The following is a 27,319-nucleotide window of genomic DNA, read 5'->3' on the forward strand; positions in this document are numbered from 1 at the left end:
AAAAAATATCCTGAATTTCATGCATGCCATTTCACAATTAGCAGGAATTAAAGTCATCGATGAACTTGTAATAAATAGTAGGTAAATGATTTTCACATGTAAACCCTCCTTTCCTTGACACAATGCCATTAGCCCAGTAAGTATTAAATGTCAAACGATTCCAAATTAAACATACCCAATTCCAAGTATTCATAAAAGAGCCCCCTTGGGCCCCATTCCAACAGCTTGAAGTCATGTGCCCACTGAGTGGCTGAAAGTTCTGTACCGTAAATATTCTCCCGACTCTCTTCTTGCGGCTGCACCAAACCAGTTTTTGCAGTAAAGGCTTTAATGGTTTTCCACACAAATCTGAAAATAGAGATCCAATTAATGGATACTCGCAGATGAAGAAATTTTAGTTTGCATAACACAAACAAAATAGAGAATTCTCATCTTTCCATCACAGAAAGTTTTGGTAAAAGCAGATTTAAACTTCAGACTTTTTGATTTGCATTTTGAGTTACTACTGCAAGACATTGCAAAAGAATTAAAATTGATAGAAAATATTTCATTAGGTAACTCAATTAGTTGCTCCTTGCAGACAAAAGGCCTGTTTACACGATACATTAACACGTACGAGCTAATGTCATTTGGCATGAATGGTTTTTGTGGACCGGGGGCCGTATTCTGTAACTCCAAACCGATCGGTGCGGCACCGATTCGTCGGGTGCGACGTCACACCGACTCCCGGCAAGAAGTGGTGCGATTCTGTACGAACCCGATCGGTGCGGCACCGACGAGAGGACGGGAGATCGTCGGTAGCCGTACCGACAGCAAAAAGGTGTCGATACGGTGGTATACAATATGTATTATTTACTGTGATTATAGAAAAATTGAGGATTGTGGTAGCCTAGCTGCAGCAAGAGCGCTTCATGAAAGTTACAGGGAAACAGCTTCAGCAAGTGTGGCAATTTTTTGGCCAGCAATGAACAAAATGGTGCAAGGCATGATTTTCGGTTCCATTATTCATTGCACATTTATAAGAGACTAGCAGGCCACCCGACTCCTTAACATCTGCAGAAATTTTTCATATGCAAACGTAAGATTTAACGACGAAATATACCGAAAGTGTTTTTGTGAAGGCAATAGTCAAGCAATTTAATACACGGCTGAAAATAGTAGTTAATTGATAAAAGAAGAAAGAGAGATCGCATCATAGGAAGGAGTAATGGATCGAGCGCAGATGAGTGGAAATTCACGAGCAGTTACGTACATACATCCCCTAAGTCACAATAGGTAAGGCACCATTCCGAGTTCAATTGAAAATCCATAAATTAACATGAAAATAGAAAAACACTAGTGTAACCGACTTTAATGAATGAGGATGGGTTGTAACAGTCATTTCTAAAATCATAAGAAAGTAAAAAACTTGACAGCATCGGCACTCGAACCCAGGAGGCCCATGCCAAAAGTCACTGGCTACATGCCCCAATCCACTAGGCCACGATGCTGACAACGAGTGCTTGCTCGAGGGAAGTCATGGAGCGTCAAATCTTTACTTGCGAATATCTCTCGATCCTGGGACTAAGGGGATGAAAGTCATGACACTTTTTTCACATTACCTGTGTAGCTACAGATTCAACATTTAGATCCCAAACATCAATCTCACGATGTTTCCTTGGAAGTCTCTCCTGGAAAAATGTTATTTTATGAGGTAAAAATCAAAATTCACGTAGGAAATCAAGCACTTACGGCATAAACATTTCCAGAACAGTATTCAGAGCCTGTTTCCCAACCATAATTATGGCCAGCTGCATGCAGAGTTCCATTAAGCATCCCCCGGGATTACACTGAAAGAAATTACAAAAAAAAACATCATCAAAAAGACCACAAAAATTCACAATAAAATACAAAAAATTTGAATGGTGTGCATTATAATTGGGTCAATCACTCTATTAACATAATTGAATGGTGAGTACCTTGAAAATTTTCAAAGATATTGTTTCTTTTCACACTTAAAATAAGTACAACCACCTCATAACTTATGGTAACAACAGGTAGCAACAGTAACTAAAGGTAGGATAGCAATATGGCCAACTAATGCTCTAGCCAAACTCACAAAACACAATGCACATATTTTTGGAAAAGATATGAAAGATTATAAAGCATTATTTTTATTTTAACATGAGGTTTTTACTCCAAAATTATGGAGCTAATGCAATGCAATGATTGACATCCATAATGTTCCAATGAAGCACATACTTGCAGTGTCATCATAGGGTAGCAATGGTCAACTGATGATATAGCTAAACTCGCAAAACATGATGAATTCACTACCGTAAATAAAGCAAGCAACATATCAATGTGAAACTTTAAATCAAACTTTTCTGTGCACCAAATATCTATTTATCATCGTTTTAAAACTCAGAGAAAATGCTCTGCAGTGAAAGGAAGGAATCTCCCCATGGAAAATGTTTAGCAATTCACCATTGCTTTCCGTTCAACTAACAATAGTTTTCATACGACACCCAAATTACTTCAGATGAATGTTTATTTATCACTAATATTGATTGATTATTTTCTGAAAGTAACCTCATGGAATATATTTCTTGCTACTCTCGCACAGTGGCAACTCACATAACATATGTTCCCCACATTCAATTAAATCGGCCCTGAAAACTACACCATGAAACTTCACAAGAACATTTTGAAGAAGCTTTTGTATTGCATGCTTGCATAGAGTAAAAACTGTGATACATACTATCGCGTAGTTATAATTTTTGTTATTAGTTAAAAAGAAATGGCTTTTGAGCAAAATAAAATGTTCACATTAAAAAATTTGCACAACTAAGCCAGTCTCCGACACTTATAATAATAATATGTTTTATTTGCCCAAAGACCAAGGTACATTTGTCAAGGTACAAGGCACGTCAATCATAAATATACGTTGATAAACAAAACATAAAGTCAGTCTACACATATATCACATAATTAACATTAAAAACAAAGAATAAAAAAAACACATTGTAAAACATTTCATCAAGCCCTTCCTTTACTCACATAAGTATTTCTCCAAAGAATAATAGGAAGTTTGTTCAGAAAGAACTTTGTTCAGAAGCCACTTACTAAAGAAAAAGAGAGTTCCTGCATGAAAAGTCTTCCTTTACAATGAGAGACTATATTCATAAGAACATTTTTTTAATGGATAGGCCAGAAGTAAAGCATAATGGTTACAATAAAAATGAACAGAAATATCTCACCTCTTCCTGCCTCAAGTTGAAAATCCTTGTGTACTTCTTTGGATAACCAACATATTGCCCTTTTAAGAATGCAATGTAAAATATTGATGTATAGTAGTTAACAAACTGGAAGAGGTAAATTTTCAAGGTTAAGCTGTCTTCAAACTCGGTTTGAGTACGCAAAAGCTCCAATTCAGTCAGGTACACGGCCAATCTGTCATAAATCTGTAAAAGGACACAAATAATGTTCAATGAATAACCCAGGAATGGTTAAAATATTATACATACACATTTAAAAGCACACATAAGAATAATAATATCTAGACTTCATTGAATACTAAGGATTCAAACCCAACGCCTCTAAATCAGTATCCAGCCATTTTCGCAATGATGGTGTGCGTTTCGTCGCTCTTTTTTACTTTGGAAGTTTTGTACTCATGCTTTCACTTTCCACCGAGATATAAGCTTTCAAATTTGAGTCACTTAAATATTGTTGTTGTTGTTGTCACTTGTTACCAGTCAAAAATGGTGACGAGAACATCATTGAAACTTTCTGAGATATAAATTCACACCTTTATAAATAAATAACTGGCAGCTGCAATGCACTTTTTTCCCATAGGAGAAAACTTGTCCACACACTGAAAATTCTATCTCTCAAAGATAAATATTTTCTCAAAGTTTCACCTTTAACCATGCATAAAAGGTAGACATGATAGTATTGAATTTTTTTCTTTTTGAGGACAGAGGTTTTGAAATTCTTTTGTGAGTCAAAGTTTTGAGTGTGAAAGTGACGGGAGAAGCAAGAAAGAAATTATCAGCGGAAAAGCCCAGGCAAAGAGAGCATTCCATCAAAAGAAAGACCTGTTTACAGCAGGAAAATTAAACATGGAAGTAAAGAAACAATTCATAGAACCTGCATCTGGAGTATGCTCCTATACGGAAGTGAGGCATGGACAATGACCTTAACCTTAAAACCTTAACAAGAAGACGGAAAAACCTTATAGGCCACATCTTGAGACGTGATGGATTGATGAAGACAATTGTCGAGACACAAGTGGAAGGCAAGAACAGAAAAGGAAGACCGCGAACAAAATACATGGAACAAGAAACGTTTTCGCGCGCTTGAAAATTTTCACTTTTCATTTAATCGCGAAAAATAGATATCGTCATTTAAAAATCTAAAAGCGTGAAATACGTACTCCAGGAGTAATTATCTTTTGATTTAGCCAATAAAAAAATAATAGGAAACCACCCTATTGCATTGGGGAATAACTGTTATCTAATATATTAGAGTGGAGCTGAGAACCAGGAACCAATTGAGAAAATGAACTGTCCCACCACTACATTAAAATTTAGACTGCGGAGTTCAGTTGTTTCTTTATTTTCCTCATTTTCTTTATTCCCCTAACATAAGCTGATTCATTTTACCATTTAATTGTGTGATGAAATCTGGATTGTAATAATCAATAAATCTTAGAATCACAAAGAGAATAGTATTAAAGAGCCTATTTATAACAAACCGTCTACAGCCAAATCCTATTTTTAATCTATTGCAAAATTGCAGCCACTATCATAATAAATTGAGGCTCAGAATACAAGCCCATGAATAAGCAAGTGCAATGATAATGAAGTAAATCATTGGCTTTGTGAAAAATGTTGTCAGGTGTATTATGATTACGAGGGTGGCGATGGATGGAGGTACTCACCCAGTTGAGCAACATGATGCAAACAAGATTGAGTAAGCCAGCCGTTGCAGGTATGAACAAAGCATCATTTGTGTCTCCAAACAAATGCAATGATGACACTACACACATTCTATACAACACAACAGCAAAAACAGCTCCAACTGCCACAGAAATCTAAAAGGAAGTCAATCAACAGGTTAAAAAAATACCATCAACAAAATTATGCTAAGTTTTAATCGAAAACACATGGGCTACAAATAAAAATGCATAGGAAATGTCAACAAATACACATTAATTCGCATAAAAACTAAATGAAATTCTAATAAACATCAACTTACAAGGAGCAATACAACAGAATAGCTTAAAATAGTAGCAGGAACTCGAATTTTCCAAAATGGCACGTAGGGCTCCCTTGCATGAGTGACAACATTGACTTTATGCCTTTTGGCATTGGCTAGACGGGCAAGGTACTCTGGTCTCGGATGTTCAGCCTGAGCACTGAAACCAGTGAGACCCCAGCGATGAACAATGCCTGCCGAATATCGTTTCCACATTTCTAGAAAGAGAGCAGCTGCAAAATAGACAAGAGAAAGATTAAGTACCCATACATATTTTTTTCATTGGCAGGAGTAATTTCACAAAGGGAACTAAAGAGTTAACAGTCAAGCTCCAATTGGTTGCACATATCTTAATTTACATTCGATAAATTTACTCAAGTGAGGCTATTCAGGATCTCATATTTCTTAGGGGTATGAAACCCAACCCAAAACGTTTCAAGAGCGGTTCCTAATAATGTCATTACCATTCTATAAGAGGCATTAAAAAGAATACGACCAAAATAGAAAGTATAGTTTTCAAATTTGGCAGCTGGTACAGTTAAGCAACAAAATGTAAATCTTAAACGGGACTAAACCACAGATGAACTGGGTAAATTTACAAAAATAAAGCCAACCCAAATTAATTACCAAAATACAATGACTGTGTGAAAGGAATTTGGCCAAGCAGAAAACCAAATTACATACTTAATATGTACAGTGTAAGAAAATAAAAGGTTATCAAGCAAGTGTAGAGTGATACGAATAGCAATAAGCCAGGGTAGCTAAGTTAATGGTGGTGAGAGTAGGAGTTCATCAAAAGAACATAGGAGAAAATTGGATAGAGCTCCAGTGAAGCAAAATAAGACATGTGGATGAGTTCAGTCATCAGTTACCTTAAAATAAAATATCACAACCTAAAATACCGGGTCATCACCATGAGTCAACAATCTGAAGACTGGTTTGATGGAGCTCTCTACTCTGCACTCCTGTCAGCTAACCTCTTCATACCAGAGTATTTCTTCCCTTTTACATCCTTAATAACTTGTCCATTATAACTCATTCTGGGCCTTACTTGGCCTTTCTTCCCATCCACTTACCCTTCCACAACTGTCTTAACCATGTCATCATGCCTCTTTATGTGGGTGATTAAGTTATCCCGTCTTCTTATTGGGGCTTTTAGAAGGCTTCTCTTTTCTCTCCCTCTACTTCCTTTAAGTTCACTCAGTCTATCTATGTTATCTTCATCATTATTCTATAGCACCAGATTTTGAATGCTTCCATTCTCGACTCTTCTGATGCTCTCAAGGTCCATGCCTCACTGCCATAAAAGAAACTCTCTCTCTCTCTAATACATAGTAAATACTCACCTACTAATAAATTGTTTCTGTACTTCTGCGCCCATTTCCTCCGCGCTATTCTATTGACCATTTTTTATTTTATTCCCAAACCACCAAATACAACTCATATTATTGGCCACTTAAAATTGAGGTATTCAACAAATTTAACAAGTAAATGTACACGAACAACCATGCCCTGGACAGGGGAAACCTACCCAGGCGGGACTCGAACCCGCGACCTATTGTTTGGCAGACGAGGACGTTACCCCGCCGCCACCCGAGGCCGGTGATTTTTTCTATTATGTACTTTGTCCATCACCGCTAAGTCAACTTCCTATGTAGCAGAACTCTATCATCTCTTAATTTTTTTTTTATTTTGTTCCTGGCCTCCTCTCTTTTGCTGCATACAAACATATTATTATAAGCAAGATTATGACTGCTATATTGTCAGAAAACTGCAGCATACTAATTCTTTCTCCAAGGATATCGACTCCTGAAGCCTAATCTTTAATTTCCATGTTGGCTTTCTTGATGTAAACATTAAAAATTGATATGGGAAAGTGCACACTCTTGTCTCACTCCTTTACTTATTCTAGCTTCTTCACAGCTGGGTACAGAATATAATAGGTAATTCATAAACATTTCGTAATTATTGATACCTATATAGATTCCACAATTTCGCAAGATTATTTCTTGTAAAGTTATCTGTAATTTTGGCAGAATAAAGTGGTGTGAGAAATTTAAAAGATATTAGTGTTCTGCAGAGGTTTGCAGAGAGAAAGGCTAGTTCATGAGTAAACAATACACCTAGCTCTGATTACAATTTTGTGGCTGGACTATGGTAATTGCACCAGTGAGAATATTGAGTCAAAAATTTAGGATGGTGTTCCTACAGTTACGAAAGAAAAAATTGAATCTTTTTATACACAATTTCCAAAATATAAACTAAAAAAAAAACAAAACACTTGAAGATATTGACCAGTGAATGAAGTTACAATATAGTTAACATATAATTCAATGAATACATATTGGAACGTGTGGCTTGCAATAATTTTAGAAAAAAATGACGTAATTGTGCCATTTTTTACATAACACTCACCCCAAAAAGACATGAAGATTGCAAAGAAAACTGTAGTTGGATTATCAAACAAATATGTGATTCTTGAATAAAGGCATGTGTCATTAAGTCTCCAGTAGTCACATTTGCGGTCACACAAGGGGCACATGGTAATATTATTATTCTCATCACAGATCTCATTGCTAAAATGTTAAAAAATAATACATTTATTAGGGGTGTAAAAAATCAAGGTCATACTTAATGGCATAAAATTTAGTCATCATGCAACAAAGGAGACACATTACTTTTCAATAAATAACTATATATTTTGGTATATACACCATTACAGGGTGATACTCTAATTTTCTATCCCAGAAAAAAATTAAAATACTACACATATATTTAGCAGTTCAAAAATTACACTTAAGAGGACGAAATGTATGCAGAAAGTTAAGACTTACATTTCACAATAGATATTCCGTAAGAATATCACTAAAATTAGGCATACACACACAACATGACATTTATAAAATTTTTCCCCATAAGAAAGCAATCTAAAGGGCATTAAAAAGTTCAACTGATGCAGACGTGATATAGTGGAAGTTCGGCATATTGAAATGAAAGGTACAGCATACTCCCGCTTATACGGCTGCGGTTCATCCGTGCCTCAGATTATCTGTGCATGAATTTATCAAACCATCGATGTCTCCTGCGATCTTTATAGAAAATAAAATTTAACAGAAAAGCACCAGGATTATAGTATTGTAAGGCATGGCTACAACGGGCATATTATTTCATCGGAAGTCCCTTCATGAAACTGAATTATTTAATTTTCTTGCTGGCAGGGAATGTTTCAAGATCACTTGGACGTCTGCACTATCATTGAAGAAGACGATGAGTGGCGGGAAAAAAAAATCTTGATTAATTTAAGAAGATTCTTCAATTGCTAACCAATGGTAAATGAAGAAAGTTTTTAATTGCGATCTTTAAAAGTATTATTTATGCCACAAATACGTAATTATTTCCATGGTCACAAATGCCGTTGAATAGAGCACAAGAGAACCAGAGATATAATAGTATTGGGGCACGCCACAACCAGTCAAGGTCAAACTGGGGAGGAAGGGAATCATGGAAGTGAAGGTAGCACGGGAAGTGGAAGCAGAGACAATGGAGATAAAGATTGCATGAGTCACAGCCATGCCTGTGGGGACAGTTTGCCGTAAGCCCTAGTATCCAGAACCGCTGATACGTGCCCGTTGCATTCACAGGAACACATGTTCCTGTCCACCAAGCATAGTGAAGCATGATCGCGCTCAGTGACCATGGATCCGCGTCTCGCAGGAGTTTCCTCCCGGTCAACCTAGGCGAGACGTGACACTGTGGCATGGTGCCTGACAGTGTAGTTTCAGACATGTAGCAATAGTTTTGAAGCATCCGTACAAACCACTTTTCTGAATCTGTGACCTCACAGCCATGGGTTCGTGGTTCATGGGAACTAAATCTTAAATAGAGCGGTAGGAATTTGAGTACAATCACGTCAATGTCGCTGAAAAGATCACGGTCAAAATAAAGCTCTCGATGAGTGTGGGAAGCACCCTAAAATAACAGACTATGTGCATAAATAATAAAACATGGTTTGATTTACGTAAAGAAAGAACATAACAGAAATTGAAGTGAAAGTTTGGATTATTTGTGTTTTCCAATTATTCGTGCTGCCTCTCCCCATCATTAAATAGCCTGAATAATTGGGACATTGCTGTAGTTGCACTTTTCCACAATAATTTGATTCATACGACGCGTTTCTTCCAAAGCTCTAGTAGGATATCTTGTACCAGATGATGGCTCTGTGATCCGAAATACGTCGTACGAATTGAAGTAATGTGGAAAAGTGCAACTGTCTTTCATTTCAATATGCATTTCAAAAAATATGAAAATATCAGATACTTTTCAAAATGGCCGTAGTAAGATTTAGCACCACCATTTACTGGCTAAAAAAGACTAGTTCTAATTTAACAAAAATAATAATGCACACAAGCTTGAAGTACAAAATAAAAGTAAAAATTTGTGACTGTAACGAATAAAATACATGAAGTCTTAACACATTCAGCGCGGAGCACGTCAATTGACGTGGTCCCGTCGAAGCCGAGATACAGGGCACGTCAGTTGACGTACTCTGCCGGTCGGTTCGAGAGCCCTCTCCTCCGCCTCCGTACGTGACTAATGTCCACTTCCGAGTTTTGCGATCGTGTGCATGGCCTTCAGCAAGCTTCCCTCTTTTGAACCGTTTGTAAATAGCAGTACTTGAACGGAAGTTATGGCACGGAAACCTCTCTCTATTTCTTGTCCATATTTTTCTCTCCAGTTCAGTATATGTCATTATTTTTTATCAATATTTATGAATGAGATACTTATCATAATGTAGTTTATATGTAACATTTTATCTTTTTCATTGTTTTCATTTTTTTGGTGGCTAGGAGAGGAAGGTTTTCGTTCCGCCAGTACATAAAATTGAAGCTCGTATTTCATTTGTTTACTTTGAATAATTCCGCATCCTCTGATTAAATTTTGCGGAAAAGTTTTAGGAACTTGTAAATCAAGGCAACAGCGGTGGAAATGCATTTATTCTCATTCATGACAGAGCCATACTTAACGTTTGTCCAATATAAGTTATGCTTGCCGAAAAACTTCGTTTAATTTGATACGGGACGCGACGTCGTATGTTGATCATATCTCAGAGCAGTGTGGCCCCATAGCACAGTCAATGTCTTTTCTTTTACTTATGATAATCCCTGACATTAATGAAAAAAACGCAGCGCCAAATTGACACAAATAGCTTTATTGCAAACTTTGTGAACATTTGTACTTATCCTGAAATATAGTCAACGCGCTCATTTTTGAGCCTGGCGATATTGAAATACTGAGCATGTCAATGAACGTGGTGAAATTTTTGCAAAAATTATTAAAAATTTTGGTCACATAATGTATAGACATGAAAAAGGAACTGTACTAAACACAAATTAAGCAAAACAAAAAGAATTTTTATCGTCCGTATCTGATGATTTCCATGAAAATTGGGGCCTGCATTGAATGTGTTAAGGCAGTTTTACACAGGTCACGTAAATGTGCAGGTTAGAACTGCACTCATCATGGCGTGACATTGCGCGAATGAAATTAGAATGGGCTATTTTACCATCTCATGTCCATGCATACTCGCATGCATTATAGCAATTCAGCGCTTCAGACAACACAATTTCGACTGCGCCTTCTTACTCACGTCAGATTGTGCAGTGCGTGCCCTGTGTAATAGAGGCTTTATGATCAGGACAAAAATTTGAGCCTCAAAGATGATGAATAGCACTATCCATGTACGAAACTTGAGTAACTGACAAAAATATCATGACAAAAATGTGCCCTTTCCAATACTTATGCTCTGGCAACAATATTAGCAAACATGCAACATATATGAAATACTAACTTAACAAAAATAAATTCTAATTAAATGAAAAGAGATACTCCATTTTATAATAGTTTAAAAGAGACACTTTCATTTTAAAATTTTTTATACAAGAAAATAAATCATTGTACACTGATCTCCTATGATTTAAAACAGAGCTAAGTGATACAATTACTATAGGCAAGATTGATAAATGTATATAATGAGCATCAAAATGATGGGTTATGGTACTATGTGATTAGCCTGCTAAACACTTTTGCTGCTAACCTTAATATTTTGTCTTTTTTCATAATATTATGCGCATAGTTCTCGTGAATACTTGAATCATATTCATCCTTGACATGAGCTAAATTCTTTCTTGATATCAATAAACATAGAAATCCAATCACTTGTACCACTCTGCATATACATGTTCAAAAAATAAATAACGACCATAAATTTTTATCAAGCCTAACTCAATGGTTAAGAAAGAAGCAGGATGACAAAGATGGCAGTGGAAACTATCATACTAACCTTAACTGATTTGTCATAACTGTGGCACATCCATAGATAAAACAAAGAATTCCCACTATTGATGGAAGAATTAGCATATTTGTATAAAACCCTAGCCAAGCAAAATAAATGGCAAATTTTTCTCCAAAGTAGTCACGAATTTGATCCAAGGGTTGGTAATGAGCCCAACGCTTCACTGAGGCCCAATCTCTTGAAAGGTGATACCTCACAGTTCCAGCAGCTTTAAGACTTCCCTGTAAGACAATTTCACATAAACCAAAACATCACACAAAATACCAAGCCATGACATTAAATTAAAGCAAAACATCAATTGGACTACTGATGTCATTGTATATATTTACTTACATCATGCAAAGGATATGCTGCACTATAAATTTTCTCATTTATGAGCCTCTGAATGCCAAAGGAAAAGACATCTCTCTCATTATTACTAAAGTGCTTGCGTTCCAAGATGAAATCCACAACAGTGGAGCGGACAGCAGGTGTAAAGAAGTCCATGCAATCACAATCGAATCTGAGAAAAAACAGCATTTTTCAACATAATAAATCCACATTTGAATAAATGTAACATAATCATAAAAAAGAATCTCTGGCATTACATAATGCAAAGAAAATACGTACAGGTAATCTTTATCTCTACTGTACACAGCCATAAGCTTTGAGTCATCTCTGCGAAAAATATTGGAATCGAAGAATATGCACTCAACTATTGAACGAAAGAGTGATTTAACCTCTTCTATTAAATCAAATTCAGAATCCTTCTCATCGTGATCATGCAACTGAAAATAAAATGATATGGCATTTAGACAAGAAGACAATATCACCCCAAAGGTATAATATATTCCCAGCCATCCCAATGGAAATATGTTTCCAAAACTCAAATATCAATCACTAATCCTTTCATTCCCAATCAGCCAATATATAGCTTCAAAAGCCCAAGTAGCCAAAAAGTCGCTTCGAGTTTGTAAGTTAGTCTTTTTTTAGAACAAATAACAGAAAAACATTGGCCTTCCTCACTTCTCCCATCCTCCAGATTTAACCTTCCCCTCCAGCTCCATGACCCCCTTCCACTTCTGACAGAGGCGATGCTAGCTATGGCTCCTCGCATTATAAAAACCATTAAAAAGTTAATTTCAAATGGCAGTCACCCCCCTCATAAATAATGTACAGGGACTAGGATAAACTACATAACTGCATCAAAACTTTTCCTGTTCCATTTTACATTGTTTTTAACTAAATTTTTACTTAATAACCACAGTTGAAGTCCTATCACTGCTGTAATGAAAAAAAAGTATGGCCTTGTTTTTCATTGTGTCAATAAAAGTGTTTAAAAAAATGAAAAATACATTCTTATAAAGCCATTGAGGTGGGAGAGACAATAAAACAGATTTGAAAAATACATTCAATAATAAAACTGAACCTCTATTTGTCAAGAAAAAAGTTTTTTTTTTCAAATTTTTTTTCAGCTTGAATGAAAGAAACATCTTTTTCAAACGTTTTAAACATTTAGTTTTTTTCAAAGTGCCCATCTCTATCTGAGGCAAAGATTTTTATTCTTGGTGCCTTTGTAAACCGTATACCCTCAATGTTACACTTTTATAATTAAGAATTAAGCCAGCAAGTGCTTATACCTTGTATCGATTGACATTTTACTGACCACAGAGTGCTCTAAGCAGGTGATCAGTGATGCTGAGGACAAATGGATTACAACATCATCAGGAATGACGAAATTGCAACTTTAATAGTTTAGCAAGAGGGTATCAACAATGAATTCTCCACTAATAGTCAATTAACGATATAATAAATTAATAAATTGCTCAAGTATCCTTCAGGTGATATGGAAAAAATAGCTTGTAAATGCAGTTAACACATGGTATGATTTTTTAATTTAGCTATGGGGTCATTCCATATCAAATCAACCAATATTTTGACCTAATGACACCCACCGACTCGGATTTTCATGAAACTTGACATGGCCATATATCCTGGTATAATTAGAGATTGTGTACAATTTTAGCCTCCAATTGTCAATTGTTAATGAAATATGAGCAATTGAAATTTGGGTGTGACCCCTAGAGTGCCGCAACGTGCAACACATGGTGATTTTTTTATTTTCATCCATCACTCCATTCCTGTGAGATGAAAAGCCATGATTTTTTTTCTAAAGCTAAGTGGTCAATAATGATCCCACGATTATCTTTAAATATTCACTGCATGAAGTAATTCAGCTGCAAAAAAATAAAGTTTACAAAAAAATCTCGCATATACTACTGGCTCTTAGAGTAGGAAACACATAAGCAATCATGTGAATGTACTCCCCCATGTACTGCTAATTTCGTGCTATCTGAACTATTCGAGCAGAGGGAGTTTTAATTAAAAAAAACTGCATAATCCATGGTACACTATCACATTCTACATTCCTTTTAATCTGTGTTCAAAGACCAGATACATTTCATATCCAGATGTATTGACATCACAGGAATGTACATAATCAAATTTCAAAGGGAACCGTCATCAAATCATTTGAATTGAGTACATAATTTCTTAGCTTGGTAGGAATAGTCCTGAAAGCACGAAATTAGCAGTACGTTGGGAAGTACATTCACATGATTGCTTATGTGTTTCCTACTCTAAGAGCCAGTAGCATGCGCTATAGTGAGTTAATGCATGCTCCAATATTGTTTAATCATGAGTATACATTCATATCTCCTCTAAATTGTGTAATTTCTATGTGCCTTGAAAAAGAGCCATTTTCTTGCCGTGACCATGAATGAATATTTTTTTTACTAAAAGGAACATCAGACTCAAGATTTTTTTTCATCAGGATCTTTGCTCATACATTAATGATTACTTTAAACTGAACCATGAGTCTGTATTTGCATGGCCTTTCCCTGTGGATGCTGACAACGAAAAATGATACAAGCGAGGTTTTTCTGTAAACTTAATTTTTTTGTGGGACCATAATGGACCACTTAGCTTTAGAAAAAACATCATGGCTTTTCATCTCACAGGAATGGAGTAATGGATGAAAATAAAAATCACCATGTGTTGCATGTTGCGGCACTCTAGGGGTCACACCCAAATTTCAATTTCTCATATTTCATTAACAATTGACAATTGGAGGCTAAAATTGTACACAATCTCTAGTTATACCAGGATATATGGCCATGTCAAGTTTCATGAAAATCCGAGTCGGTGGGTGTCATGGCCTGGTTGATTTCAAATGGAATGACCCTATGCTTTAATTAAGGGAAGAACCATGTGGCATTTTTTAGTGTCCCCCCCCCCCCCCCCCCCCCAAAAATTTCTGGTACCCCCCCCCCCCAGAAATTCCTCGAACTTCCTCCGAACTTATCCGCAGAACTTTTCCCGCTAAGGATTTTTCGCGCTAAGGTTTTTCGCGCAAAGGATTTTCGCGCAAAATCCTGTCTCTGGAAAATCCTGTCTCTGAAAACCCTGCCTCTGGAAACTCAGCCTCTGGAAACAGCCTCTGAAACAGCCTCCGAAACAGCCTCCGAACCAGCCCCGAACCAGCCTACCTGCAATGCAAGACTTATATAGGACTACTGCGGAGAAATACTTCTCCTTGGCAAGCAAGGGGAAATCGGTGCTAAGGCCTTAGTATTGCACTTGGAGTGAGAAGTTTTACCATTGTCCTATCACAACTCTCTCTCCCTCCAACACCTCACCCCAGTATCTCCTTCCCCTCCATGTGTTCCAATGAACTATCCCTCTGATTCCTCTGATGTCTCCAACCCAGAAGTTGAGGGGAAAATTCTGGGTGCTGGCTGTTGTCTCAAAACCAGGGAATGGTGTTTTGCGGAGCGGCCGTTTCTGCAGGGGCAGTGACGCATCAGTGGGCGGTTGTTGAATTCGCCTGGCTACCCCTCCACTCCCTGGAAGAAGCCCTCCCCTCAAATGCTGTCTCGCCTGGCATAGGCAAGCGCTTTCTGATCGTGACCTGCTGGGAGTCACATGTCTTGTGAGGCATGAGATTTTTAGAGCAATTTTCTGCTGGTATTTAGCTGGTAATGTTTCCTTTGGGATCATGAATTTACTATCATTGTTTTCTGTAATACTTCTGATTTTTTGAATACTCTACTTTGAATAGATATCGTACGGTAATAACTCGTAAATTATTTTTGGCTACCTTTTTCTTGTGAGCTGTTTTTCTTGTTTGTGGAGTCTTACCCTGATCCAGCATGTGACCGACGGTTGGAGTATTTCCCTTGTCTGGACTTACGTGAAAAATCAACCAGATTTTACGACGTAACGTAACATTTTGGTAGCAGAGTTGAGGTTCGATTTCCTGTCCTCTCGTCGAGGTCTCCCGAGTGCTGGACAATGGTGACATTTCTCCACTATTTCTCCACTTTTTGCAGTTTCTGGTTGTTTCTCCTCTTAAAAGTGAGTTATTTTATGTTCCATTAAGTGCTTTTTGGTTCGTGTGGGATTACGTGACTAGTGTTGCCGACTTTTCCTCGTGGTCATATGCCATTTGACATTAATGTTCGTAATGCTCGTAATGTTCTTGATAGTTTGGATAGCAGCTAGTTATTCTCGCACTATTTTTGGTGATTGGACTCTTCCAGCAGAGATAGATAGTTTTAAATCTCGCTCTTTCTCTCTCTTTTTCTCGTTGTCGTCACTTCACTTTTCAAAATGCCTGGAGGTACTGACAACCCGTACGAAAAAACTTATTTAACCACGGGCGAGGATCGTAAGGCTAGGGGTACGGCTAATGTGTCCGTAGGAAGTGAAGTTTCTAATAATGAACGGGAATCTTCTTTAGAAGTGGTTCCACCTCGCCCAACGCACGAGGAAAGCAGTGATGTTCACGTCTCTCACGAAATGTATGCTTCTCAGACATTGCCAGTTTCTGAAGGGTTAGTAATTGTCAAACAATTACTCAGTGATTTTCCGCCATTTGAAGTGTCAAACAGTGAGAATTGGTTTAATTTCATGTTAAAAGTTAATGAAATCGTTTCTTTGTCTTTGGTTCCTCTGTCAACGTTATTGTACCTTGTAGTATCTAAACTTCCTGCCAGCTCTCGTCATTTTTGGTTGTCTATGTTAAACTTGAATCTCGCATGGTCTCATATCACAGAAAAAGTTTGGGCTAGAATTGTTAGTGACAGAGAGTTTGATCGCTTGATCACTACGAAAGTTAAGAGATTTCAGTTCCCTCGCGAAACGCCCCACGATTTCGTGTGTTCTGTGCGTAATGCCACTCAGGTGCTGGGTTTGCAGTATTCCGAGTCTTCTATTGTGCGACTCATTATTCAAGGGTTAAATCCTTTAACAAAATCTGCAATTATGTTCTCAAATCAGCCTAACACATTTGTAGAATTGGACTCTGTTATCACGCAGGCTTCTAAACATTTAATGGACTGTGCTGAATATTCCAACACTTTCCATCGTATCTCTAGGAATCCGTCTTCTGTTGCCTCTTCCAGTGCGCCTAGGGAAGTTTCTTTTCCTATTAATTGTTCTTACTGTCATAAACCTGGCCACAAAGTGAACGAGTGTCGCAAAAGACGACGATTTACTCAGCCTGCCGTGAGTTTGATGAGTGTCCGTGACAAGTGTTCGACTCGATTGCCAATATTATCTATTAATCTTCATTCTATGCCATGCCAGGCTTTAATTGACACTGGGTGTTCAGTTTCACTGTGTGATGAAGATTTCTTTGCTTCTCTGAAATGTTGCCGGAGAAAGGTTATTCGTAAGAATGTTGACGTCGATTTAATCACTGTGTCGGGGCAGCCTTTTCATATTAATTCCTCTGTCTCACTCAAGGTTCAAATAGGCAAGTTTTCTTGGAACCACGTGTTTTATCTAGCTAAAATCCCGTTTCCCGTGTTACTGGGTGTGGATTTCATTTGTAATTCAAAGATGATTATTCGTCCGGCGAACGTCAGTTTTGAAATTGCCCCGAATTCTCTTTTTTCTTTTACGGACAATTGCGAAGCGTTTAAATCGGCGCCAGTTAGTAACTCGTCCGAATCACATGTTCTGTCGTCCACTGAAATCACGTTGTGTGATAAGTTGAAGGGCTTATTGTCAAAATTTCCTGATGTGATTTCTCAAGAATTGGGGGTCACATCTGTTATGACATACGAAATTGAACTGCTAGATTCAACTCCGATTCGATCCCATCCTTATTCATTGTCACCTCCAAAGGAAAATTTAATGAAGAAGCACATCCAATCTTTACTTGATAAGAAAGTGATTGAGGTTTCCAATTCAAACTGGTGTTCGCCAGCTTTTCTAGTGCCTAAAAAGGATGGATCTGAAAGATTAGTGGTTGATTACCGTAAGTTGAACAAAGTTGTTAAATCAGACGGTTATCCATCACCTTCTGTTGAACATGCATTCCAATATCTTGCTGATGCAAAATATTTCACTGTTCTTGATCTCAATTCTGCCTTTCATCAAATACCATTATCTGAGAATTCTAAGAAATTAACTGCTTTTGTGACGCCGTTCGGAGTGTACCAGTATAATAGATTGCCATTTGGTTTTGTTATTTCTCCTCAAATATTCACTCGTCTCATTAATGAAGTATTGGGCGATTTGAAATATTCCTGTGTCTATCCATATATTGATGACTTGTGTATCTATTCCAAGTCTGCTGAAGACCATGTATCTCATGTTAATGCTGTCCTCAACAAACTACGCAGTGCCGGTTTGACGGTGTGCGAGGACAAGGTTAAGCTTGGTGTGGAATCACTCACTTTTCTGGGCCATCTCATCACAAATGGAACCTTGCAAGTTGATCCTGAGAGAGTGAGACCAATTGAACAATTCCCAGTTCCCAGAAATGTGAAGGAAGTGGCCAGATTCATTGGACTTTGTGGGTTTTACTGCAAATTTATTCCAAGGTATTCTGAAATTTCTATGCCACTGAATCGCTTAAAACGTAAAAATGTTCCTTTTCAATGGACAGCTGTTGAAAATGAGGCTTTCTGTCAGTTGAAGAAAGCTCTCACCAATCCACCAGTATTATCTTTCCCTCGATTTGACGAGGAATTTCATTTATTTGTCGATGCCAGTAATTTGGCGGTTGGTGCCGTTCTGAATCACAAAGTAAATGGTGATTTTGTCCCTGTGGCTTTCGCTAGTAAGGCACTCTTGGAACATGAACGAAAATATTCTTCTTATGAATTGGAGTGTCACGCAATTCATTTTGGAATTCAAAAATTCAGTGTTTACTTACAAGTAAAACCATTTCACTTGTACACTGATAATGGTGCCTTGACATGGCTTTTCTCTCATCCTAAGCAGTTGGGCAAATTAGGCAGGATGGTTCTTAAATTATCCTCTTATAAATTCACTGTGCATCATGTTCGAGGATCATCTAATTCTGTCGCAGATTGTCTTTCTCGCATTCAGCCATCCTCATCTACTAATAGTCAATCAGATGTGGAATCTAACACTCATAAGGAGTCAGCTGTTCCTTATTCTTGTGTGTTACATAAATTGCCTTTGTCATTTGTCGACATTCGAAAACACCAAGAAACTGATCTCGTTCTAAAGGATATTTTCAATCAGATTAATAATAATTCCTTGAACGACAAAAACTATTTTCTGAAGGGACAGCTATTATGTTATGGGAATTCTAAAATTAAGCGAGGAAGAGCTGTTTTGCCTACGGTCTTGAGGCCTATGATTTTTCAATATTTTCACTGCTCTAGTATGTCTGCTCACTTGGGCATGGCTAAAACTTATGATAAGATTAGCAGACACTTTTGGTGGAAGGATATGAAAAAAGAGGTTTATGACATGGTCAGAAAATGCCATCTGTGTCAAACTTGTAAACCCAGAAATGCTCCACCTCCTGGCATGCTATCGTCGCACAATCCTTCTGAAGTTTGGGAAAGACTTTATATTGATTTTGTGGGACCTTTACCTTTGACTAAAGGTGGACACCAATATATACTTTCTCTTATTGATGGTTTTTCTAAATTCTGTTTTCTTGAGCCAGTTCGTAAGGCTACTGCTGGTTCGGTTGTTTCAATACTCACTCAAAGAGTATTCCCGAAATTCGGTTTTCCTAAATATTTGGTGTCTGATAATGCACAAGTTTTTAAATCTCATGCCGTTAAGGAGATGTGTTTGCAACTGGGGGTTAAGCAAATTTTTGTTTCTCCATACTACCCCTGTTCTAATCAGGTAGAGAGATTGCATAGAAATCTAAAATCTGCACTTGCTATTTTGTGCAATAATGCTCACCATATGTGGGACACTATGCTGGCTGACTTAAATTTTGCCTTGAACACTGCCTCTCATGAGAGCAGTGGTTATTCTCCTGCCAAAATAATTTTCGGCAGAGAACTTAAGCATCCTTTAATTAATCAGTGGGACATTCCAAAATCTTTATTCGAGAATGATCTCAGCGATAATGACAGACAAGCATGTCTGAATCATGTTATTGCTAATTTAAAAAAGGCCAGAAATAGGCATAAAGAATTCTATGATAAATCTCACTCCCAAATCACTTTCTGTGTGGGAGATCTTGTTCTCTGCAAAAACCATCCTGTCAGTTCTAAAGGTGAACAGAAAATGGCAAAAATGGAACCTCTGTGGAACGGACCTTTTGTGCTTAAAAAGTACCTCTCTCCTGTAACAGTTATTCTGGAAGTTTCTCCTGGGAAAGAGAAAATTTGTCATGTTTCTCATTTAAAGGCATATCATGGTGGTATTGCTAATTCCAGTAATTAAAAGGAGAGAAATATCATTGATTTTTTTTTATTTTTTTTTTATTTTTCTCAATGAATGCTAATGTTTGCTTTCTCAAATACTATTTGATGCTTGATTTCGGTGTTGAATTTCTCTTGATTCCTAATAATATTGTTTTGAATAATGAATAATAAGTCTATTTCTATGCTTGTAATTGAAATTGTTCTGAAATATTGTATTGTACTTGCTTATTCTCATCTGCTTAATTCACTCATGTAATTTAGTGTTGGTCTACTGTGATTGTGAGATGGGGTAAGGTGGAGGAATTATGGGTGCTTGGAGGGAGAGGACGGGAGAATAACTTGGGGATAAATCCCCGAGATGGCTCGTTTCCAGATAAGCTGTGGAGGTGGCCCCAGTTATTAAGATTCAATTGTGTTTTGTGTCACCTTTCCTCCACCAAGACTTTATGGACTTTCTCACAATTGGTGATTTTTGACAGTGATAAGTGTCGTGATTTTACAGTGTTCGATATTCTATCGATGGCTGAGTGATTGAATTGATCAGCTGATCTTAAGACTGCCTACTGTGTTTTAGTGTGGCTTTGGCGTTGAGTTGCGACCTTCATCGCCCGACAAGTATGAACTTTCATCTTGTCGCAACCAGCATGTAGCTCTCATTTCTATTGTTAATTGAAGAGTGAAATTTAGAGTGATTTCTTTTGTTGATGCAATATGCAGTTCTCATTTTGTTAGCATCGCCTATGATTCTTTTTTGACTTGTTTAATTAATACTGAGAGATATATATACACATCTTGATTAAAATTAGTCAGTACTTGATCAATATCTGACATGAATACCATATGCCTTGTAAATTGTTAATAATTATTGGAAAATCGAGGAATTTAGTGCAATCTATTGTTGTTTATGTAAATCTTGTTGAATTTTGGAGGATTCTTTATTTGATAATTAATTATGGACTGATAATATTTACAAACATGGAGGGTTTAAATGGAGAATTAATAATGCCAAAGTATATCAATTAAGTGAGACACATATTATGCTGAATATTTTTGCTGGTATTTTGATAACTAATAATTATTTAGTGAATAACCGTATATTTGAATAACCTTGTATTTATTGTTTATATAAATTGGGATATATATTTTGTTGGTCGACCCTAACTTTCCCTTGGGTTGCAATATGAATTTTGGGTAGAAGTTAAAACCCATTTTTGTCAATCGTTGATTTTTGATAAGGTGGTTGAACCCAACTAATGGGACAACCCAGGGTTCTCATGAACCCAACTGCTTTACCAACCCAATCTTGCCCATTTACTAAGTGGTTGGTTATTGTATTGCCTTACTTGGTTTTAAAAACCACAAAATATCTCTGATGAGAGAAAGAACATTTGAGTTTGGTAAAGTTATCCTGGTGTTATACCAATAAAAATCTTCCCAGTTCCTTCTAGTCGCTGATGATAATTATTTGTAATTTTGATTCACTGTACACCGAAACAAGCATCACATTATGACATATTGATTATTAATTTTATTTTCTTGCTATGTAATACTAAATAATCTACTCTATATCAATTCAGCAATATTTCTTGTCTCACTCTTGTAATTATGTCATGTTACTCACTTAAGAATTCTGTTGAATTCCAAACATCACTCCTGAGGTTATTATTTACAGAGTGATAAAAATGTATGTTTTTGTCAAAACTATTTTTTGAGTGATATTTCTTGAAAACTATTGTCTCAATCAATAAACTTTTTATATTCAGTTCAATTCTAACCACTGAATAATGGTTTTTGTGAAATTCATGGGGGTTAAACAGTGGGGGTTCATCCAGTGAAAACCAGTGGACCTGTGATGCCTCGATAAGTTTTCTAGGCATTAATCAGTTCTTGGTGGACGTGTCTTGGTCCCCAAGTTCAAGCAATTTTTGTGGTCATTTTCCCACAGAGGATGTGGCATTTTTTAGTGTTCCCCCCCCCCCCCCAAAAATTTCTGGTACCCCCCCCCCCCCCAGAAATTCCTCGAACTTCCTCCGAACTTATCCGCAGAACTTTTCCCGCTAAGGATTTTTCGCGCTAAGGTTTCTCTCTCCCTCCAACACCTCACCCCAGTATCTCCTTCCCCTCCATGTGTTCCAATGAACTATCCCTCTGATTCCTCTGATGTCTCCAACCCAGAAGTTGAGGGGAAAATTCTGGGTGCTGGCTGTTGTCTCAAAACCAGGGAATGGTGTTTTGCGGAGCGGCCGTTTCTGCAGGGGCAGTGACGCATCAGTGGGCGGTTGTTGAATTCGCCTGGCTACCCCTCCACTCCCTGGAAGAAGCCCTCCCCTCAAATGCTGTCTCGCCTGGCATAAGCAAGCGCTTTCTGATCGTGACCTGCTGGGAGTCACATGTCTTGTGAGGCATGAGATTTTTAGAGCAATTTTCTGCTGGTATTTAGCTGGTAATGTTTCCTTTGGGATCATGAATTTACTATCATTGTTTTCTGTAATACTTCTGATTTTTTGAATACTCTACTTTGAATAGATATCGTACGGTAATAACTCGTAAATTATTTTTGGCTACCTTTTTCTTGTGAGCTGTTTTTCTTGTTTGTGGAGTCTTACCCTGATCCAGCATGTGACCGACGGTTGGAGTATTTCCCTTGTCTGGACTTACGTGAAAAATCAACCAGATTTTACGACGTAACGTAACAACCAATAGCATCCTTAGCCACAATGATTGGCTTTGATATTGGGAGAATAATTTCATTGGCGATTTGAAAATGAAATGAAGATGATATCGAAATGCATTTAGTCATATTCAGAATTATTCTTCATCCTTTCTAATTCCCACATGAACTTTCTCCTATTGCAGCTCTCTGCCTAGAACAGTCTGTCCTCAAATGTTAAGAGACAAAAGAGCTAAGGAGCAGGGAGGAGCTTGGAGTGAATTCCAGGATTTGCTCAGCTGGAGGAGTAGGTGCCAGGCATCGAGGGAAATAGGGAAATTATGGGGAAGAGGCAGGCAAGAGAGTGTCAATCTTTGTACCATATTGATATAGCATCTATATTATATACAACCCGATGTGTGACAGATACCTCACTCATTGACCACTGACTGATTCACGTATACAAATTCCCGACCACTTCCGGACGTGCTGGGAAGACGAAATTTTTACAGATCGTGGAGAAAAAATATTCATCGGGGGGAAAAGTCCGAAAACTCGAATAAGTCGATCGGTTTTCGAGATATATCGATCCGAATTAACATTGGAGCCTTATGGGACTAAAACTTTTTCCATTCTTCTCCTACTTGCAAATGTCACGGGAACATGAAATTTCACTGACGGAAACTAGATTTTTTGGCCGATTTTTTGATGTGAAACATTTTGCCATATTTTGATTTAAAGTATTTTTTATAATTTTTTAAAATTTCCAATGCTTTTCTTATGGGCCTATCTTTGGATTTTTTTTAAACCAACTTCAAATCGTTGTAGGAATAATTCCTTAACGTATGAGATACTAGATTTTTTGCTTGATTTTTTAGTGTCGTTTTCTCTGCAATATTTTGATTTAAAGTATTTTTTTTAACTTTTTCAAATTTTCAATGCTTTTCTTATGGGCCGAATTTCGGAATTTTTTTCACCAATTTGCAATAATCGTAGGACAAATTCACTTAAATGCAAGATACTAGATTTTTTATTCAATTTTTCGGCTATCTTCATGTATGCAAAGGACGAAAGAATTTCGAGTTATTAACGATTATGTATTTCCATTGAAATTGCGACTCCTACAACGTTTGGTAACTTACAACACATCCGCCGTGAAGTTTGCATTCCCTCAACACACGATTTTAAATTTTTCCGAATTTTTTTTTACCCTTTCCCGACGTGGTACGGACACCAAATTCAGGTGATTGACGTCTTTCTCGTGCCCCTACGTGCCGCTACCAGGAGAACGCAGAATATTTAATATTAACGGGTGACACCGTCGAAAAAGCATGCTTACACTACAGCTACAGAGCAGAAATTTTTATCCAAGGTAAACGATGCCGCGTTATACAGAACAAGCACTTTAGGTCCCCCGAAAACCCCCTGTGAACCCCCCAAAAAAATAAAAATTACTTAATAAGTCGTATATTTCGTGTACCATTCATCCCAGTTGTATCGTTTTTATTGATTCCGAATGGGAATTGTGTCGGCTATATTTACCCGTCATGTTCAATTATCCTGCCCCAATTACACACCCGCAATAAAACTTCAAATTTTTAAATGTACATTTCTTAACAAAATAGTAGAGGTATAAAAGGGCTTCCAAGACATGGACACCTAAAAGCGATTTTTTTAAACCACTTCCCCATAAAGTACGGCTACGAAATTCACACGAGTTATGCCTTATTACAGCGTCTATGCACCGCTATGTGGAGAACACAGAATTGGTAATATAAATGTGAGTAATACGGGAAAATTCATTGTTCCCCTAAAGCTAGATCGCTGGAATTTTTATTGTAGGTAAACAAAGACCTTTTATGCAATAAAACCCCTCAAAGTTTCACGTGGCTTCCTATAAGACCGGGGAAAAAATTCTTCTTTTTCTGTTTATAGCATGTTCTTCGGTGTTTTCGCATATTTTAGCAGTAATTCCCTTCTCCTATGACTCATCGCTAAGGAATTCATTTGGATGATTGTGACCGTTGTCAGTACACTCATAAAAAACCCTGGCAACCCCCCGGACCGCCTTCGAAACATCGTCATAAGCTAAAATGCCACAATCACAGCTAGCATGCGTCTACATTCTGCCTCATTATCCCCCGGTAGCCTTTGTAAACGATGGGGGATAGCTGGTAGTACGCATTGCTCTGTGAGGAGTGGAAACCCTGGCGGCGAAGCTGCCCCCGCCCCAAGAACGACGGAGCCATTCCGAGGAGTCAGAGGCGCGGAAAACCTCCGAGAACCCTCGGGCGGCAAATCCGCTCCAACACGTGGAGCAGCCGAATGGGTGTCTTACGAGGGGGGAGGGCGCCGATAACCCTTGGGCGGCGAAGCCGCCCAAAGACGAGGAACGGCGAATGCGTTCCGAGGAGTCGACGGTTCGGGGGGACACAGTAAACCTTGGGCGGCGAAGCCGCCTCATCACCAGGAAGCTTACGGGGGGAGGGCGCCGATAACCCTTGGGCGGCGAAGCCGCCCTCACGCGAGGAACGGCGCAGCCGTTCCGAGGAGGCGATGGCTCGGGGAAATAGGTAAACCTTGGGAGGCGAAGCCGCCCCATTACGACGAGATAACCCTTGGGCGGTGAAGCCGCCCACAGGCGAGGAACGGCGCAGCCGTTCCGAGTTGTCGAAGGCGCGGGGGAACACCGGTAAACCTTGGGCGGCGAAGCCGCCCCGCCACGAGGAAGGGCGATGCCGTTCCCAGGAGTCCACGCCTCGGGGGGACTCGGGTAACCCTTGGGCGGCGAAGCCGCCCTAACACGATGAACGGCGAAGCCGTTCCGAGGTACTAGCTGGTGTCTGTTGGAGGGCTGCCTCAATATATGGGCGGCGAGGCCGACCCACAACGAGAAACGGCGAAGCCGTTTAGAGGAGTCCCGGGTGCGACGGCGAGGAACGGCGCAGCCGTTTCGAGTTGTCGCAGTCTCGGGGGAACACCGGTAAACCTTGGGCGGCGAAGCCGCTCCGGCACGAGGAAGGGCGATGCCGTTCCCAGGAGTCCACGCCTAGGGGGGACTCGGGTAAACCTTGTGTGGCGAAGCCGCCCTCACACGATGAACGGCGAAGCCGTTCCGAGGAACCAGCTGCTATCTGTCGGAGGGCTGCCTAAATATATGGGCGGCGAAGACGACCCCTCGGCGAGGAACGGCGCAGCCGTTCCGAGGAGGCGATGGCTCGGGGAAATAGGTAAACCTTGGGAGGCGAAGCCGCCCCATTACGACGAGATAACCCTTGGGCGGCGAAGCCGCCCACAGGCGAGGAACGGCGCAGCCGTTCCGAGTTGTCGAAGGCGCGGGGGAACACCGGTAAACCTTGGGCGGCGAAGCCGCCCCGCCACGAGGAAGGGCGATGCCGTTCCCAGGAGTCCACGCCTCGGGGGGACTCGGGTAACCCTTGGGCGGCGAAGCCGCCCTAACACGATGAACGGCGAAGCCGTTCTGAGGTACTAGCTGGTGTCTGTTGGAGGGCTGCCTCAATATATGGGCGGCGAGGCCGACCCACAACGAGAAACGGCGAAGCCGTTTAGAGGAGTCCCGGGTGCGACGGCGAGGAACGGCGCAGCCGTTTCGAGTTGTCGCAGTCTCGGGGGAACACCGGTAAACCTTGGGCGGCGAAGCCGCTCCGGCACGAGGAAGGGCGATGCCGTTCCCAGGAGTCCACGCCTAGGGGGGACTCGGGTAAACCTTGTGTGGCGAAGCCGCCCTCACCCGATGAACGGCGAAGCCGTTCCGAGGAACCAGCTGCTATCTGTCGGAGGGCTGCCTAAATATATGGGCGGCGAAGACGACCCCTCGGCGAGGAACGGCGAAGCCGTTCCGAGTAGTCGCGGGGTGGACGGCGAAGCCGTCCGGTGGGGGCAGCCGGCGAAGCCGGATGCGGGGGGTTTTAGGGGGCGTAGCCCCCTAACGAGCGCGCGCAGCGCGGCGAGTTGATATCAAATGCACCACCTTCTAGTGGCCAGCATGAATTATGCTTGGAGCAGGTGATATTCAGTCACAACCTTGGTCGCTGAAAGAACACCATATTTGAATTTCCCCATCTCGTTCCTAATAGTGATATACCATCAGAATTTAAACCAACTTTCCTGCAGAGCAATAGTGGCAGCACAAATTTCATTGGGATACTTTTTACCTCCACAGCACATGGTTATACTATGCTTCAACAATTAGAACAGGTCACTTCATCATACAGTGGAAAAAATATCAAGATAGGGATTCATTAATTTTTAGCTCATTAAATCAATGTGTAGAACCCCGCACATGGGGATGAACAATATGCAAGCTTGAGGCGTATAATAGACTTCTTTACAAAAGAATTATGTATTTATTTCTTCCCTCTT

At 39.2% G+C, this 27,319-nt stretch overlaps 1 protein-coding gene across 2 annotated transcripts in view; it reads right to left on the reverse strand.

The window, feature by feature from the left end:
* The window catches only part of LOC124153413 (anoctamin-1-like), a 45,413-nt gene that overhangs the window by 12,495 nt on the left and 5,599 nt on the right, over positions 1–27,319 (reverse strand). For both annotated transcript variants that reach the window (XM_046526547.1, XM_046526548.1), the window contains exons 4-12: positions 12,203–12,360; positions 11,927–12,095; positions 11,582–11,814; positions 7,657–7,817; positions 5,242–5,474; positions 4,925–5,077; positions 3,240–3,443; positions 1,732–1,829; positions 176–348 (exon numbers count right to left, since the gene is read on the reverse strand). In XM_046526547.1, the coding sequence (XP_046382503.1) occupies positions 176–348; positions 1,732–1,829; positions 3,240–3,443; positions 4,925–5,077; positions 5,242–5,474; positions 7,657–7,817; positions 11,582–11,814; positions 11,927–12,095; positions 12,203–12,360 (1,582 nt within the window). The remainder of the gene's footprint in view (positions 1–175; positions 349–1,731; positions 1,830–3,239; positions 3,444–4,924; positions 5,078–5,241; positions 5,475–7,656; positions 7,818–11,581; positions 11,815–11,926; positions 12,096–12,202; positions 12,361–27,319) is intronic.

The sequence above is a fragment of the Ischnura elegans genome, chromosome 2 (assembly GCF_921293095.1).
Source record: "Ischnura elegans chromosome 2, ioIscEleg1.1, whole genome shotgun sequence".
Classification (NCBI taxonomy): domain Eukaryota; kingdom Metazoa; phylum Arthropoda; class Insecta; order Odonata; family Coenagrionidae; genus Ischnura; species Ischnura elegans.